The sequence below is a fragment of the Plecotus auritus genome, assembly GCF_963455305.1.
Source record: "Plecotus auritus genome assembly, chromosome: 9".
NCBI classification, from domain to species: Eukaryota; Metazoa; Chordata; class Mammalia; order Chiroptera; family Vespertilionidae; genus Plecotus; species Plecotus auritus.
In genome coordinates, this window is record NC_137783.1 from 58601849 (window position 1) to 58617542 (window position 15694).

The window sequence follows — 15694 nt, forward strand, 5'->3', positions numbered from 1 at the left end:
ACAGCGCCTGCACAGCCAGCAATCTGCACCTGTCTTTCTATGAATTACAAACTGGAGCAATGGATAAAAGCAGAGAAACATGGAGCTTTCTCCACTCTTTTAAACACACCTGGGACAGAGGGAAGGAATGACTGGGGTTTCTGGTTAATTTTAAAGAGATAATACAAACTTAAGAAATAGTTTACTAAATAAAATCACTGACCCAAAAAGAGCCGACCCTTAGAAGTTCAAAGGCGTTTGTAAATTTTTGTATCATCACACACTCCAGAGGTGCCTATTAAGGTACCTTTATGTAGATAAGAATAACAAAACCATCAGAGGGCCTGAGCCGGAGTCAGAGAGAAACAGCCTTAAGAGTGTACACAGCAGGTGAACAGTCCGAAATGTAAAGATCGATAAAGGGAGACTGAAAAGAGAGTGCGGGAAGGCAGGCACGGCATCCAGTGGGGATACACATTTACGGCACACTTACTGTGCCAGGCACAGTGCCAGTGGCTGTACATGAGTTGTGCCAGCTGTCACAATGACCCCACATACCATTAAGCCATGAGATTCAGAAAGGTCAAGTTACTTGACTGAGGCCCCTGACTTGCAAGTGGTGGAGCTAGGACTTGAACGCAGAGATCTGAGGCCAGGCCGAGGAGCTTAACATCGCACAGAACTGCTCTAACCGGATTGGCTCAGTGGATAGAGCATCGGCCTGGGGACTGAAGGGTCCCAGGTTCGATTCCGGTCAAGGGCATGTACCTTGGTTGCGAGCACATCCCCAGTGGGGAGTGTGCAGAAGGCAGCTGATCGATGTTTCTCTCTCATCGATGTTTCTAACTCTCTATCCCTCTCCCTTTCTTTCTGTAAAAAATCAATAAAATGTATTTAAAAACAAAAACAAAAACATCGCACAGAACTGTATAAGGATGAAGGTTCGCTTGGTCTTCCCTCTTACTTCCCCCATTCACTCTCATCCAGGGTAGGAAAGAAAAGCAAGGTGAGGAGGACACGGCTGCCTTTAACTGCAACGTTCTTGTAGGTCACTGGGTATAATAGGTCCATCCTCTAAAAAGTATTTCCTGCCCTAGCCAGTTTGGCTCAGTGGATAGAGTGTCGGCCTGTGGACTGAAGGGTCCTGGGTTTGATTCAGGTCAAGGGCACATGCTTGGGTTGCAGGCTCCATCCCCAGTAGGGGGCGTGCAGGAGGCAGCAATCAATGATTCTCATCATTGATGTTTCTATCTCTCTCCCTCCCCCTTCCTCTCTGAAATAAAAAAATATATATTAAAAAGCATTTCCTAAAGGCAGGGTTTTAAAGTGAAATCTACAAAGCCTTCCATAAAGGCTGGATTAAGAATCTAATGTCCTTCCCATTGTATAGCTAAGAGAACTTAAGAAAGGATCGCTGAAATCTGTCAGATGGCTTGACTGCTTCCCCATCACCCTGATCTACTGACTGAACCCTGGCCATAAAGCTAACATCAGGAACAGTTTCCTTATAAAAAAAAACTTGATTATCTTGTGTTTCAATAACAATGTTTACCTCTTCATCTTCATCATCAAAAAGCGAGACTGACGTGGGGAGTTTGCTAGGCAGGAGAGATGCATCTTTTGACTTGCTCACATTTTGAGAAGAAAACAAATCCTGTTGGATCAAGATTAAAGTTCCTGGTAAACAAGATCCATAGTTTTAAAGCATTGGTTACATATGAAACACGAACGACTATGCCACCACAGCTGCAGTGGTCCAGGTCTTTGTCAGACAGGAGCTCACCAAGCCCGTCCTGGAGGAACACGCGTCCGAGTCTGCCCTGCCGCAAGCGCGCGCGCAGCACAAACACCTGGCTGTGAAGAGGAAGAGACCACACAACTCCAGGCGCCTCACTGGGCCCAGGGTTTTGGGTACCCCCACTCGCTCTGGCTTGGCCTCCCACAGGAATGACTTTAGGCAAGGGGAAAGTTTCCATCGATCTCCTATCATGCTAAAAATAAGAATGACTTCCTTTTTCTGTCCAAAGAATCAGAGGGATTGAACAGATTCCATAATGGGAACAGAAGCCAGGTTCCCAAATTACTGTATCTATGACTCTTTTATTTAGTAACAAATAGGAGTATAATATTTGCTACTCTTGTAAAAGTATAATATTTCTTTTAAATAAGTACATATTCAATTTTTATTTTTAAATGTTTGGTATTCTATTTGAACTACAGTAGATGTTGCAAACTATTAAAAAAATCTGGTAGATTTGAAGAAAATTTCAAAATGTTAACCTGTAATGCAAAGAAAGATCTGCATATGGAGCTGCATGAATTTAACATAAAACAGAAATGTTCCTTCGAAAAGAAACTTCAATACACAAGAGGCCAATTAAATGGGTCAAGAATGTAAGTTTCTGAGACCTTTTCAGATAAACTTCTCATTATGGTATCAATGTGCACTCCTCCAATACAGGCCTACTAGGTTCATTAATTGAGAAGAACACGGCTCAGTCCAGTGGTTCTCACCTGGGACCCACGGCGCCCCACGGGTCTGTTTAGGGAGAAGAGGCCTCACAGGTTGAGTTCCGGGCCTCCTATCCTCTCCTACATTTTACACACTGGTAGGTTTCACTTAAGGAAAGGGCTCTGTTGCTTTCAAATTAAATAAGGAAATAGACCAAAACAAAGAACAAAAGCAAATTTCAACATCCTGGCTTTGGACCTTTGACTAACGTCTTCCTTGGGGTTTGAAAAAGTGCTTTTCCATTACCTCAAACATATCCCTACACTTGGGCGAGCTTGAGCTCCACACTTGAGACAGAGGCAGGAGTAAAGAACCCACCCTTCTGGTCCAAGGCCCCATCTTCTATGTTTTACTTCTCCACGTCTCAGCACCCTGGCAGTACCCAGTAAAAACAATCTATGATGCTGCACATGGAACAAAGCATTCAGTGGTGGTTTTAAAAACCTGCCTGGCCCTAGCCAGTTTGGCTCAGGGGATAGAGCGTCGGCGTGTAAACTGAAGGGTCCCGGGTTCAATTCCAGACAAGGGCACATGCCTAGGTTGTGGGCTCAAACCCCAGTGGGGAGGGTGCGGGGAGCAGCTGATCAATGATTCTCTCTCATCATTGATGTTTCCATCTCTCTCTTCCTCTCCCTTCCTCTCTGAAATCAATAAAAATGTTTTAAAAATAATAAAAATAAAAACCTGTCTGGCTCTGGCTGATGGCTCAGTTGGTTGGAGTGCTGTCCCATACACCAAAAAGGTTGTGGATTCGATTCCCAGTCAGGACACATACCTAAGTTGCAGATCCCTAGTCGGAGCAAATATGGGAGGCAACTGATCGATATTTCTCTCTAACAAGGATTTCTCTCTCCCTCTCTTTCTCTCTCAAAATCAATAAAATATATCCTTGAGTGAGGTTTAAAAAAGAACCTGTCTGAAAATTATTTTATACTCCTACCATCAAGAAGTGGAGTCTGTGTCCCTAGCCTGGAACCTGGGCGGGCCTTTGTGATTGCCACAACAGAATGCAGAAGTGGCAACACCGGCTTCCAGGCCAGGGGACAGAAAGCAGCAGTCTCAGGGCAGCTCCCAGGAATCGCACTTTGAAGCTCTGGGCCACCACGTAAGAAGCCAATTTTCCAGAAGCTGCCGTGCTGGAGACGGCACAGAGGGTGCCCGTGTCCCCAGTGCCCCCGCCATCTGAGTCTTTCCCACCCAGGCACCAGAACCAGGGAGCTGATTCTCAGCGTAGCCACCTTCACACTAAGAACCACAGGTGACCCTAAATAAAAAGTGTCTAGCTGAGCCAAGTCAACTTCTAGAACCATAAGAGGTAATAAAATTTATTGATCTTTTTAAAAATATTTTTACTGATTTCAGAGAGTAAGAGAGAGGGAGAGAGCGATGGAAACATCAATGATGAGAGAGAATCACTGATTGGCTGCCTCCTGCACGTCCCACCCTAGGGATAGAGCCCGCAACCCAGGCATGTGCCCTTGACCGGAATCAAACCCGGAACCCTTCATCCCCAGTCTGGGCCAAACTGGCTAGGCCTTATTGATGTTTTACACCTTTTAAGTCACTAAATGTGCACACACGTTTTCTTTTTTCATGTAGTTGACAACTCTTTGACGGCTGACCAAGTGCCAATCACTAGTGCAGGTATTAGGGATAAGGGCGGGAACAAATGTTCTGTCCTCACAGAGCCTTCTAGTTAGGACAGAGACAATGCATGAGTAGATGTGAAATGTCACCTGGCAAAATATACTGTGGAGAACGATGAAACAGAAGAGGGGCTCTCGAGTGGTGTGGTGTGTGCTGGCGGGCCTGCGATTATGCCAAGGGTCGTCCGGGGAGGCCCACAGGGAACTGGGGAAAGTGGACGCTAGCCATGTGAATTCTGGGAAGAACATTCCCAGAGGGGCAGGAGCTAGCGCAAAGACCTGGAAGCGGGAGCTCAGGATCAGACCAGAGTGTTAGGCCCCATTATGCTGTGCTCACGTGTCAGGATTTGGCCTAACTGGATTTTGGCTGATTCCGATCTTCTGTCCATTGGACATGAATGAATTACAACCCCCCAAGGTTTCATTTGTATCTATGGTAACAACTCTACTCACAAAGAGCTGTATGTTCATCCTGGCCATTAGTGCAAAGTAACCACTAGAGTTTAACTCAAAGTTCACAGAATCCAAACTTAAATGCAAATTTCTGCCACGTCCACATATTTTTCTGTGAAGGGAACTGATTACAGCCCATTACATTCTCATACAGGTCTCTGATCCCCTAAAAGCCTGGCCTAAAATTCGTTCTCAAAGGACCGCAGCCTGTGGGAGTCAGAAGCAGCAGTGATGCCTCAGAGAGCTGGTGCTACTGCATTGAAAAGGGGTTTCCAGGCATGTGTGTGGAGGACTGAGGCTGTCCGCGAACAGTGCCGGCCACAAACTGTGACCAGTCACCAGGTAAAAAGCTCTGCCAGGATGCCCATCACTTCATCACTAAGCCCACATTTTAGTGAGAATACTAAAAAAAGGAAGCAGTATGTAGATTTCCATTCTGGTACAAGTTAAGTACCTCACTGCACTGAAGGTCAGCAAATAGCCTAAAATTTGAGCATTCTGAAGACAGAGTATTTTCCTCCCAGAAGATGCACTGGATTCAAACCCAAGAGTGAAAATTATTGTACATATATTGCTTTCCTAAAGACTGTATTCCCTGGCCGTGTGGCTCAGTTAGAGCATCATCCTGATACACCAAGTTTGCAGGTTTGATCCCTGGTCAGAGCACATACAAGAGGCAACCAATGAATGCACAAATAAGTGGAACAACAAATCAATATTTGTTTCTCTCAAATCAATAAATTTTTAAAAAGGGACCATGTATTCTCAAGAGATTAATTTCAAAGAAAGAATTAAGGAATGTAATAAAAAGTCTTGTACCTCTACTGAGAAAATCCTGACTCAGAAATAGTTTCAAATGTAATATCCACATACTAATTCCCAGAACTAAAAAATAATTCCTTACCTCAGTGTCTTCTTCATCTGAAAATAAACCTTTTTGAGTCTTTGTTTCTGACAAGAGCTTAAGGTTTTTGTTGGAAGGCAGGGTAACCTTTGTTGGGGGGGGGGAAAAATTGAGAGTTAACAAACAAGATGCCTGGAAATGAGAGTGTATTCAATCATTGATTCAGAAAATGTACTGAGTCTGCTAGAATAAAGCAGCTTGGGCTTATATCAAGTTCATACAAACAATTAACTCAAAATGAGAAGTGTCATGAGAAAGAATTTCCAAATTGGTTAAATTAGGAAAGAAGAAAGAAACAATTCCTTGATAAAGTAAATTTCTCAGGACAGACAAGGCCTAGACATGGGATATGTCTACTAGTAGGTACAGCAAGGACATCCCAGGCAGAGAGCACATGTGAGAGGACAAGAGCAAGAGAAAAGCAGCGGGCGGGCACACCTGTCGGATCAGAGAGTAGGACCGGCTGCCCACCTCATAAAGCACACAGTGGGACGGGCACAGCTGGAGCCAGCATAGGAAGGGCTGCCCTAGGAGCACACCAGGTTCTGAATGCTGGGACCTAGGTGATCACCAGGGGGAAGGTCAGGGTTTCATAGCAAAGACATGGCACGAGATGTGCTTTAGAAAGGTCAAGGTGTACAGGACAGCAAAGGGAAGGGGAAGCAGCCAGAGGAGCTTAAAGACTGAGAGGGATGCATCCCACTGGCCAAACATAGGTCAATAATATAACCTATGAGCATCAAAAAAAGCTACGATGCTCATAGATTATAACACATCCATGGTCCTATAGTGATACTGAAAAAGCAGGAAAGGAGGAGAAAATGCTCTTTTGTTCAGAAGAATGCCAGCTAACCAAAGTAGAAGAAATGCAAGAATTAGAAAAACATTATTTTGTACCCCCTAACACAATGACTGGTTCAGGTAAAAGATCATCAATGGAGCCCTGGCTGGTGTTGCTCGGTGGTTAGTGTCAACCCATGCACCAAAGGGTTGAGGTTTGATTTCCAGTCAAGTGCATGTAATAGGGTTGCAGGTTTGATGCCGGCCCCAGTCAGGCATGTGTAGGAGGCAACCAATCGATGTGTCTCTCTCACATTGGTGTTTCTCTCTTTCTCCCCCTTCTCTCCTCCCTTCCACTTTCTCTAAAACTCAATGGAAAAAATATCCTTGGGTGAGGATTAAAAAAAAAAATTAAAATCATCAATGGATGTCAAGACAACTGGTAAGGCAAAATCCTAACAACTGCTGAATTTGGTGGCAGTTCTTTGGGTGTTCATTGTACTTTTCTTTCAACTTTCTGAAGTTCTTCACTATAAACGTGTAAGAAACAATACTTCCCCTCTGGGTTCCATATGAATTAACAAGATGTCCCAAATTAACACAGCTATGTTCAGTCTTCCCTCTTGCTCACCTTTTCTTCCACTCTTGCTTTATTTTCATCTGTCTGGTTCACAGTAGCTTCTGGCAAAGTCACTGCTTGCTCCTTGAACAGATCTCCTTCCTCCTCATCAAAGATGTTGGCAGTGGATTTGATTTTGTCTTTAAAATACATCACAGCACAAAATTACAATAAAGTAAAATATCCCACCATAAAATTCACAGATTAAGGATTCTTTCCTCACAAAGAATAAATTTAGAAAGTATGTTATTTCTTAGTTATGAAGAAATATTAAGAGGACTAGATTGGAATTTTTCAAAAAACAGAACAGCAGCTCAAATGAAACACAGGATAGACAGTTTAACCATGTGGTTTACACACTGATCCAAGCAATAGCAGCCGATGCTTACAGTAGCTTGGACTGACATAAAAGGTAAAGAGAGACCTACAGAAATATCATCTAAAAGCCAATCACTCTAGTCCTGGGCGGTATGGCTCAGCTAGTTGAGCATCATCCCATGCACCAAAAGGTTGCTTGTTTAAATTCCAGTCAGGGCACATGTCTGGATGGCGGGCTTGATCCCCATTAGGGTGTGTGCAGGAGGCAGCCGACACATGTTTCTCTCTCCCTCTCCCTTTCTCTCTAAAATCAATAAAAACAGCCAAAACCGGTTTGGCTCAGTGGATAGAGCGTCAGCCTGTGGACTGAAAGGTCCCAGGTTCGATTCCGGTCAAGGGCATGTAACTTGGCTGCGGGCACATCCCCAGTAGGGGGTGTGCAAGAGGCAGCTGATCGATGTTTCTCTCTCATCGATGTTTCTAACTCTCTATCCCTCTTCCTTCCTCTCTGTAAAAAATCAATAAAATATATTAAAAAAAAATCAATAAAAACATGTTTTAAAATTCCCCTATTAAGAAAAAGTCAACCATTCTAGGAAGCTGAGAAATGAAGGTCAGCTCTTGCTTTTAAAAAATAAAATTATATAAAAGCAACTACTGAAATCTTCCCCATAACTCTACCTTCCCACCCAAACACAACAGCCATTGGAAGAAGGGTATATATGCTTCTAATTCTCCCAAAGGATATACTAATGTATTAGCTCTAGTCATTCTCAAATAAGGCTAAAAATGATAGCATAATTTGAACAACACATCTTACAATTTGCATTTTTCAATTAACGTACCTTGGCTATATTAGCATGTCAACACAGACCTCATTCTTTTTAGCAGGTTCACGGAACTCCACTGAATTGAAGGACCATAATTCACCCTACTGATGAATATTTGGGTGGTTTCCAGCCTCTCACTCCCACAAGCACTGCTGCACTGAATGAGCTGTGTGTGACTGAAATGAGGGCACTGACTCATCAATGGTCCAGGACAGCAGCAGCTGACCAAGAAAGGGGCATCAACCTAGTTGTGATTCCACATCAGTTCTCAATGACATCCACTACAGCAAGCATGTCAAACTCGCGGCCCACAATGAATATTTTTGCGGCCCAGCCAATATAACGGTAAGAAACGTTTTAATAAAAATTTCCTAACTTAATTTTTACAATATCCTGTTATACATAATTATTAATAACGAACTACGTTTGCTAATGACTGATTACTATAATCGTGTTGCATTGATTTCCCTTACGCGCCTTACACGTAGGCGCACCATTTCTCTCCACTAATACTAGCAGCGAAGGCTTTAGCAGCTGATGGCTACTTCATTAGTCTTGTACTGACTTGTTTGGTGTGTGCAACAGGAAATAATTCACTTTCAGAGAACAAGAAAAATAGGTTTATTTGCATTACGCTTATTAATTTGTGCAGTTATTCAGTGTCTGGTAAATTAATGTTCAAGAAAATATATTTTTATTAAAATGTTCTATTATTTTATGTTAACAATTATTCATTTATTTCAGCCCTTTGTATTCAGCATGTCTCTATGGAAATAAACCTATGTCTCAATGAAAATTGAAGCTTTTGTTTTGGTAGCCTTGAGTTTGACATGCTTGCACTACAGTGAGAGACCACCCATGCCATGAGGAACTACTGCCTGCATTCACTGCCATTTCAGGTGGCCTACATCTGAGTGGATTATGCATCCATTTGCACTCTTTCTATAAGAAAAAATAATTATTTCTCTCACTTTCTGCTTCTCTCACCTCCCACTGAAAAGGGAGCTAGTGCAACTCACAGACCAGCAATCTCTGAGCACCAGGGAGCTGGTTAGAAATGCAGAATCACAAACCCCATCCTACAACCCTGAATCAGAACCTGCACTATGATGATGAACTCAGGAGATCATCTGCACGTTAAAGACCTGATTTAGAGGAGTGATTTCATGAACATGCGGCTTAAATTTGAGAGGAGAAGACAGAAAGAGAGCTGAAGTGGCCACGGGGCTGGAAACCCTGTCATACAAGGAAAAGTCAAGGTTACATGGGCTTTTGGGAGCAAAAGGAGAAGCTGGGAAATAAACAGGTAGCTTGGCATTCTGTTCGGAGTTTACTAAGGACTGCTGGAAGAAAGTGTGATTCCAAAGGTGAGGACTAAAACTCTAAGGAAGATTCCTAGCAATTAGTTCTCAAAGCGGAAAAGACTGGTTCATAAAACAGAGACCTCCAAGGTACTGTAACCACAAAAGCAGAGATGAAACAACTCTATGACAGGATTATTGGGGACGGGTTCTGATTCTACAAGAACTATGAACTAGAGGAGCTTCATGCCTTTTTGGGTCATTATTTTCCTGGCAAAATCCAAAAACAGCCTGGAACAAGCACCTGTCTTGGAGGGTTTGCTACAGGACGCTGCAAAAAAGTCATCATTGTCGTCCTCATCAAAGAGGCCAGTGGGTGGGAGGTACAAGCGCTTCCCTGGAGTGGGCTGCTGAGGCTCCTTCAGTGACGGAGCAGTCGCTGCACCCAACACATCAGTGTCCCCTGTGGGTAGAGAAACAAGAAAGCCGGCTATGAACCAGTGTGGGTGGGCCTTCTGACCCTACAGAAAAAACCACCACTACCACCACCAAGACCTTTTCGTTTCAGTGCACCCACTAAGTACAGGAACAGGACCCAATAAATTCCATCCTTTTCTGCAACAGATGTCCCATAATGCAGAACCACCCGGTCACTCAAACATAAACAGATCCGAGGTCATTGACTTCTAAGAGGATAGGAGCTAATCCCAGTGAATGAGCTCTTTCTGTAAGCTGCTCCATGCCTTCTGAAGCTCCTCTTACTCAGAAGCCTGCCCTCAGAAAATGGCAATTTTAAAAATGACAAAATAATTCTTATATAGTTTCTAAAAAACAAACCCTACAATGATACCTAAAAATACAGAAACTGCTCCAGCTGGAATTTTCTTTCTGGGTTTGGAGGATGAAGACACTAAAATGAGAAAGAATGAGATAACCATTTCAACAAAGAAAGTAACTTTTCTTATTAAATGCACCTTCCTAAAATATGTGCAACACAATAAACAGCTACTAAAAGGCCCATTAAAGCTAACTTTTCCCAAAAGACTCATTTTAAAATTCCTTAGTATCTTCTCTACTGACGAGTACTTTCTTGGTACTAATGCATTCTCAGTGGTGATTGCCATGGAAAATCACTGTGACTGGGCAGACTAGGTTGGCTGGAGAGGCCAAGGAAATGCAGAGCAGTGGGGGCAGGGGCTGAGCAAGTGGGCTCCTCCACAGTGCCCTCCACCCATTCCTGTTTGTGAGCATGAACAAGGAAAAAAAAGCAAAAAGTCTAGACATCAGTGAAAAAATGAAGACAATACCAGGAACAAAGAAAAGAGGCAAGTCACCGATGCCAAAAAGTGGAGAGCAGGAGCGATGACAATCAAGGCAGCATCGTAGCAAGCCCAAAATCCAACAACTTGTGGCCTGAGGAGACCAAGTTGCTTAAAATAACTAACTCCCAGCCCCCAAGAACTACCACAGATCTAAAGGAATATAGTTTGTAAGTTTTTAAATTTTTCTGTGCGCTTTTTAGAAAGTCCAGATTATAATGCACACTCGGCTGGGGAATTACTAATCTCAATTTCCATGCAGAATTTTAGGAATGTTTCTTTGCATTAAGTTGATTAAATTAAAATATCCTCAATACTGATACAGATTCATAAAATCAAACAGGAAAATACTCAAGAGGCAAAATTGAGGTGTGGATTTACAGATGGTACTCTTTGTTTTTTCTAAGGCAAGGATTAGCGCAAATAAACTACTTTCAACTAGACCAAGGCAAACATAAGTTTCTTGCCTAACAAAACAGCAGGTTTGGGAACACCATCAGGGCTCCCGCCTCCTAACGGGAAGTGAGCAGTTTTGGAAATCTGTACAAAGAAGCATAGGAGCCTCAGTCCAAGCTCACCTTCGTTAGCAGCAGCTCTAGCTTCTTGGCTCCGAGGGGCTTCCACGAAGAGGTCACTCTGGTTGTAACATGGATACAACAGAATTCAAAAGAGCAGTGGCATTTGAGGCTTTCTAAAGAAAAGTACCTTGTCAAGTTTAAAGATACATATATACTGTTTTGCCAGAAAATCAGTTCCAAAGTGAAGACTATGGCAAAATCAGACCCTTAAATAAGTTAGGTCTGTCCAGGAATTAATTACAAACATGGAAGAAGAACAGAGAAATAAGCCCTAGCCGATTTGGCTGAGTGGATAGAGCATCGGCCTGTGGACTAAAGGGTCCTGGGTTCCATTCTGGTCAAGGGCACATGCCAAGGTTGTGGGCTTGATCCCAAATAGGGGGTGTGCAGGAGGCAGCTGATCAATGATTCTCTCTCATCATTGGTGTTTCTATCTCTCTCTCCTCTCTTCCTCTCTGAAATCAATAAAAATATTAATAAATAAAATATTTAAGTAAAATTATTTTTAAAAGAACAGAGATAAGAAACAACTGCCAATCAAGTAAATTGTTCACTATTAATACTCTCCCATCCTCTCCCCACCTAACAAAGGGCACCAGGATACAACCTTTCTCTTGTGGTTCTTAGTCCAAAATCTCCCCAAATATAAAAGCAGAAGCAACTTCCAACTAAGAAACCATCTTTTCCCTGCAAGGAACCAAGTGTATTTCTTCCACGACACAGCTATGGAGAGCTTCAGATTAGCAATGACTCACCTCCTCATCCTCATCATCAAAAAGTCCCTTCCCTCCACTGAACAGGCCACCTCTAGAGCCAAATGGCGAGAAGTCCTCGTCGGTCAGCTTGGGGGGTGTGAACAAATTATCTTCTTCATCTAGCAAACAGAAAGGAAGGTTTTGCAGGGAGAGTTTAAGCTGGGGTTGGAACTCAAATTCCAGAGGTCAGCCTTTACAACTTCTCCAAAAGTGGCATGAAGTTTATCAAACCATATATAACAAGGGGTATTTGAGTGCCAGCAGTCTGAGAAATTTCAAATAAAAACTCATTAAACAGTCCACTAAATCCCTTACAAGGCTCTCTGGGTTCCCACCTCAAGTCTGTAAACCTCTGGAGCAGGTAAGTTCTGTACTTGATCCTCTTCATCTGCATTTACTTCTTTTGAAGCAAGTATATCATTCAATTGCTATTCAAGACCCATCCTACCAAGAATTTGAGGGAAGGGGCAGATTACACACCAACACATTACTGTTTAATATGAAAGAGCCTCATATACTCTTTGTTTAAAAGATGCTAGAGTTCCCTCATTTTTATACTTCTAGAGAACTCCAGAAAGACAGCTACAAATTCTAGCAAATCCAATCTTCGCAGCATTTTTCCTCCCCATCCATCTCTCCTCCAAAAGCATGCTTTTAAATGCTCTAAAAACACTAATGGAGAGACAGACCACATTTGTTAAGCATTTAAAGTGCACTTCATGAATTATGTGACATTCCTGAGTTAAGAGAGACCTAAAAAAACAGAATTGGGTGATGTTAGAAAAATGGCAGCATGAGAGGTCTCCTTAATCTCTCCCCTTAGAGTTTCAACAATTTGACCAGCCATAATTCAGCAAAGGATTCCTTGTTCAATGCACAAATACATCTGAGAGACCATGCATTAAAACTTCTAAAGGTGGGCAAATGGGAGCAAATCAAAAAGGTGGGAAAAAAAGAGAGCTAAGATGATGCCAAAGACACAGCCCAGAGCTCACAGCCCTGAGGTCTCTGCAGGACTCAGCCCAAAAAGAGAAAAAAGAATCAAGTTGCCATTGGCACTCCCTTCAGCCAGGAGGAGCAGAGAGACATGGTGAGCATTCCTGCAGGAGTGGTCTGTAGGAGCTGCAGCTGAACACAGTGGCCTGGCAGCAGTGAAGCACAAAGGCAGTCATGGTTGTCTGGCGATCGGCATTCAAGACAGAGAAACCAAGCCGTGGAGCCTGGCTGCATCCCTTTACCCTCCCAGAGCTGGCAGCAGGCCCCAGAAGAAGCTGTAGAAGTGAGTGTCTGGTTGCAGAGTACATTGTCTGCAAACCAGAGAACCTGTACTACAGAAACATGTTTCCCCTTAGCAACAGCTGCACTCTGCGACTCACCCCAGTGTCAGGTGCAGATACACAGGGAGGCTGCTGAGGTCTGCCAGTCACCATTAGAGGACAGTAAGCAACAAAGGCAGCAGCCAGCTTCCCTAGCTCACCCTACCCCCACCCATCGGAACTGCACTACTGGCAGCATCTGGGGACAGGGGACAGCACTGGGATTTCACCCACCACGTTCCTTCATGGGATTGGTCCCCTGAGACCCAGGCGATCTGAACACAGATGACACCCACCTTCCCAGGAAACACAGGACATTTTCCACCACCCCACAGAGATCTGAAAAGCAAGAGTAGTGCAAGAGAACTAAATAACTTGTGCTTCAAGGTTACCTACTAGAGAACAATAGGAAGGCTTCTTATCAGTGTACTGGAGAAGTGCCACTCATACATCAATGCCTAGATAGCAAAGAAATCCATCAAATACCATGAATAACCAAGGTCATGAGGCAGCTCAGAAAGAAAATGAAAACTCTCCAGAAAATAAACTTAAAGGCATGGAGATATGTAATTTAAATGACAGAGAACTCAAGATTGCAGTTCTAAAAAAGTTAAGTGAGTTACAGGAAAACACAGACAGGCTGTTTAACAAACTCAGAAATGGGATCAATAAATAAAACAAGTACTTTGCAAAAGAGACTGCAACTTTCAAAAAGAACCCAATACAAATTCTGGAGGTGATGAACTCAATAAGAGAGATAAAGAATAAACTAGTGAGCTTGGAAAACAGAGCTGACCAGATGAAGGAAAGAATTAGTGATATCAAAGATAGAAATCTAGAAATGAAACAGAGAGACTTGAGCATTAAAAAAAAAAGAAAGAAAGAAAGCACTCTACAAGAACTCTCTGACTCCATCAGGAAAAGCAATACTGGAATAACAGGCATAACAGAAAAAGAGAATAGAGAGCCTATTCAAACAAATAGTTGATGAGAACTTCCCAAACCTATGAAAAGAACCAGATCCATGAATCCAAGAAGCAATTAGAAAACCTAATTACCTCAACCCAAAAAGGTCTTCTCCAAGACACACTGTATTAAAACTGCCAAAATTAATAGCAAAGAAAGAACTCTCACGGCAGCTACAAAAAAAGAAGACAGTAACCTATAAAGAAAATCCCATTACATTATTATCAGACTAGAGGCCTGGTGCACGAAATTCATGCACTGGAGCGGGGTGTCCCTCAGCCCAACCTGCACCCTCTCCAATCTGGGACCCTCCGGGGAATGTCCGACTGCCTGTTTAGGCCCGATCCCACAGGGATCCCACAGTGGCCCGGTGCATGAAATTCATGCACATTAAAAGGGAATTAATTAGAGGAAATAATTGCTATTAAAAAAAATTGCTATTTGCCCTTTTTCTATAATAGAAGTATGAGAGATGAAAGGAAATTAGTAAAATGTATATGAAAATAATATATGAATTTATTAACAAACAATAAAATGATATAAGAACAAAGACATAAAAATAACAAAAACATCATATGAAAACAGCAAAAATATGATATAAAAACAACATTGATGCAAACAATGACTGATAAATTGATTAAACTTATTCTAGTATCTCCCTGTATACCACATTAAGAGTGAAAACACTTTCAGAGTGCTTGGCTAATTTCCCTTGGGAGGAAGTATTTACAACTTTAACGTCACATGCTCTTCAAACTCAAGAGAAAGCAACATATAACTGGCCATGTGCGAAAATGGGTTCAGGTAGGAATATTCCTACTCTGTCTAGAGTTTGTCCTTGTGATTTATGAATAGTCATCGCAAATGCTGGCATCACGGGAAACTGTTGTCGAATTAATTTAAATGGGAGGCCAGTGTCAGAAGGGGACAAATCAACTCTTGGAATCAGAACAACCTTTCCCTCTGCAGATCCTGTTAATACTTCAGCTTCGATTATGTTAGGTCGAAATCTTTTGATAATAAATCTGGTACCATTACAAAGACCCCATTTACTATTAAGATTTCTCAATAGCGTGACTTTCAATTTTAATTTATGACACGGCATTCCCGAAGGAGTAATACTAGTAAGAAATTCAATGGAAAAATTTTCCTTTTCAGCATCATCTGTTGAGTCAATGGAATCATCACTCAAATATGTGTAAAAATCTCCATCGAGTATATCCAAAATTTCTTCATTTAATTTTTGAACGAGCTCATTTTTTGGACAAAGAATTGCACGTTTAGATATATTTTTAATATTACCTATAGATATACTATTTCCAAAGGTAGCTTCAATAATAGATCCGTTACAAATCATTTCATGGGGGATTTCAATAATATCCATTCCTAAATGAAAACTGCTATCAAGTTTCCCATCT

General features: G+C 42.3%; 1 protein-coding gene across 22 annotated transcripts in view; it reads right to left on the reverse strand.

Annotated features, from left to right (window-relative positions):
• The window catches only part of LOC308234133 (WASH complex subunit 2A-like), an 84407-nt gene that overhangs the window by 28064 nt on the left and 40649 nt on the right, over positions 1-15694 (reverse strand). For 17 of the 22 annotated variants that reach the window (XR_013959027.1, XR_013959028.1, XM_080641411.1 and 14 more), the window contains 7 exons: positions 11995-12113; positions 11240-11297; positions 10193-10252; positions 9647-9805; positions 6906-7033; positions 5495-5581; positions 1532-1633 (listed from right to left, as the gene is read on the reverse strand). Coding sequence is in view for 20 of the 22 variants with exons in the window: in XM_080641411.1 (XP_080497537.1) it covers positions 1532-1633; positions 5495-5581; positions 6906-7033; positions 9647-9805; positions 10193-10252; positions 11240-11297; positions 11995-12113 (713 nt within the window). In the remaining 2 variants the exon portion in view is untranslated. The remainder of the gene's footprint in view (positions 1-1531; positions 1634-5494; positions 5582-6905; positions 7034-9646; positions 9806-10192; positions 10253-11239; positions 11298-11994; positions 12114-15694) is intronic. The other 5 variants (XM_080641402.1, XM_080641405.1, XM_080641403.1 and 2 more) reach the window with 1 other exon arrangement.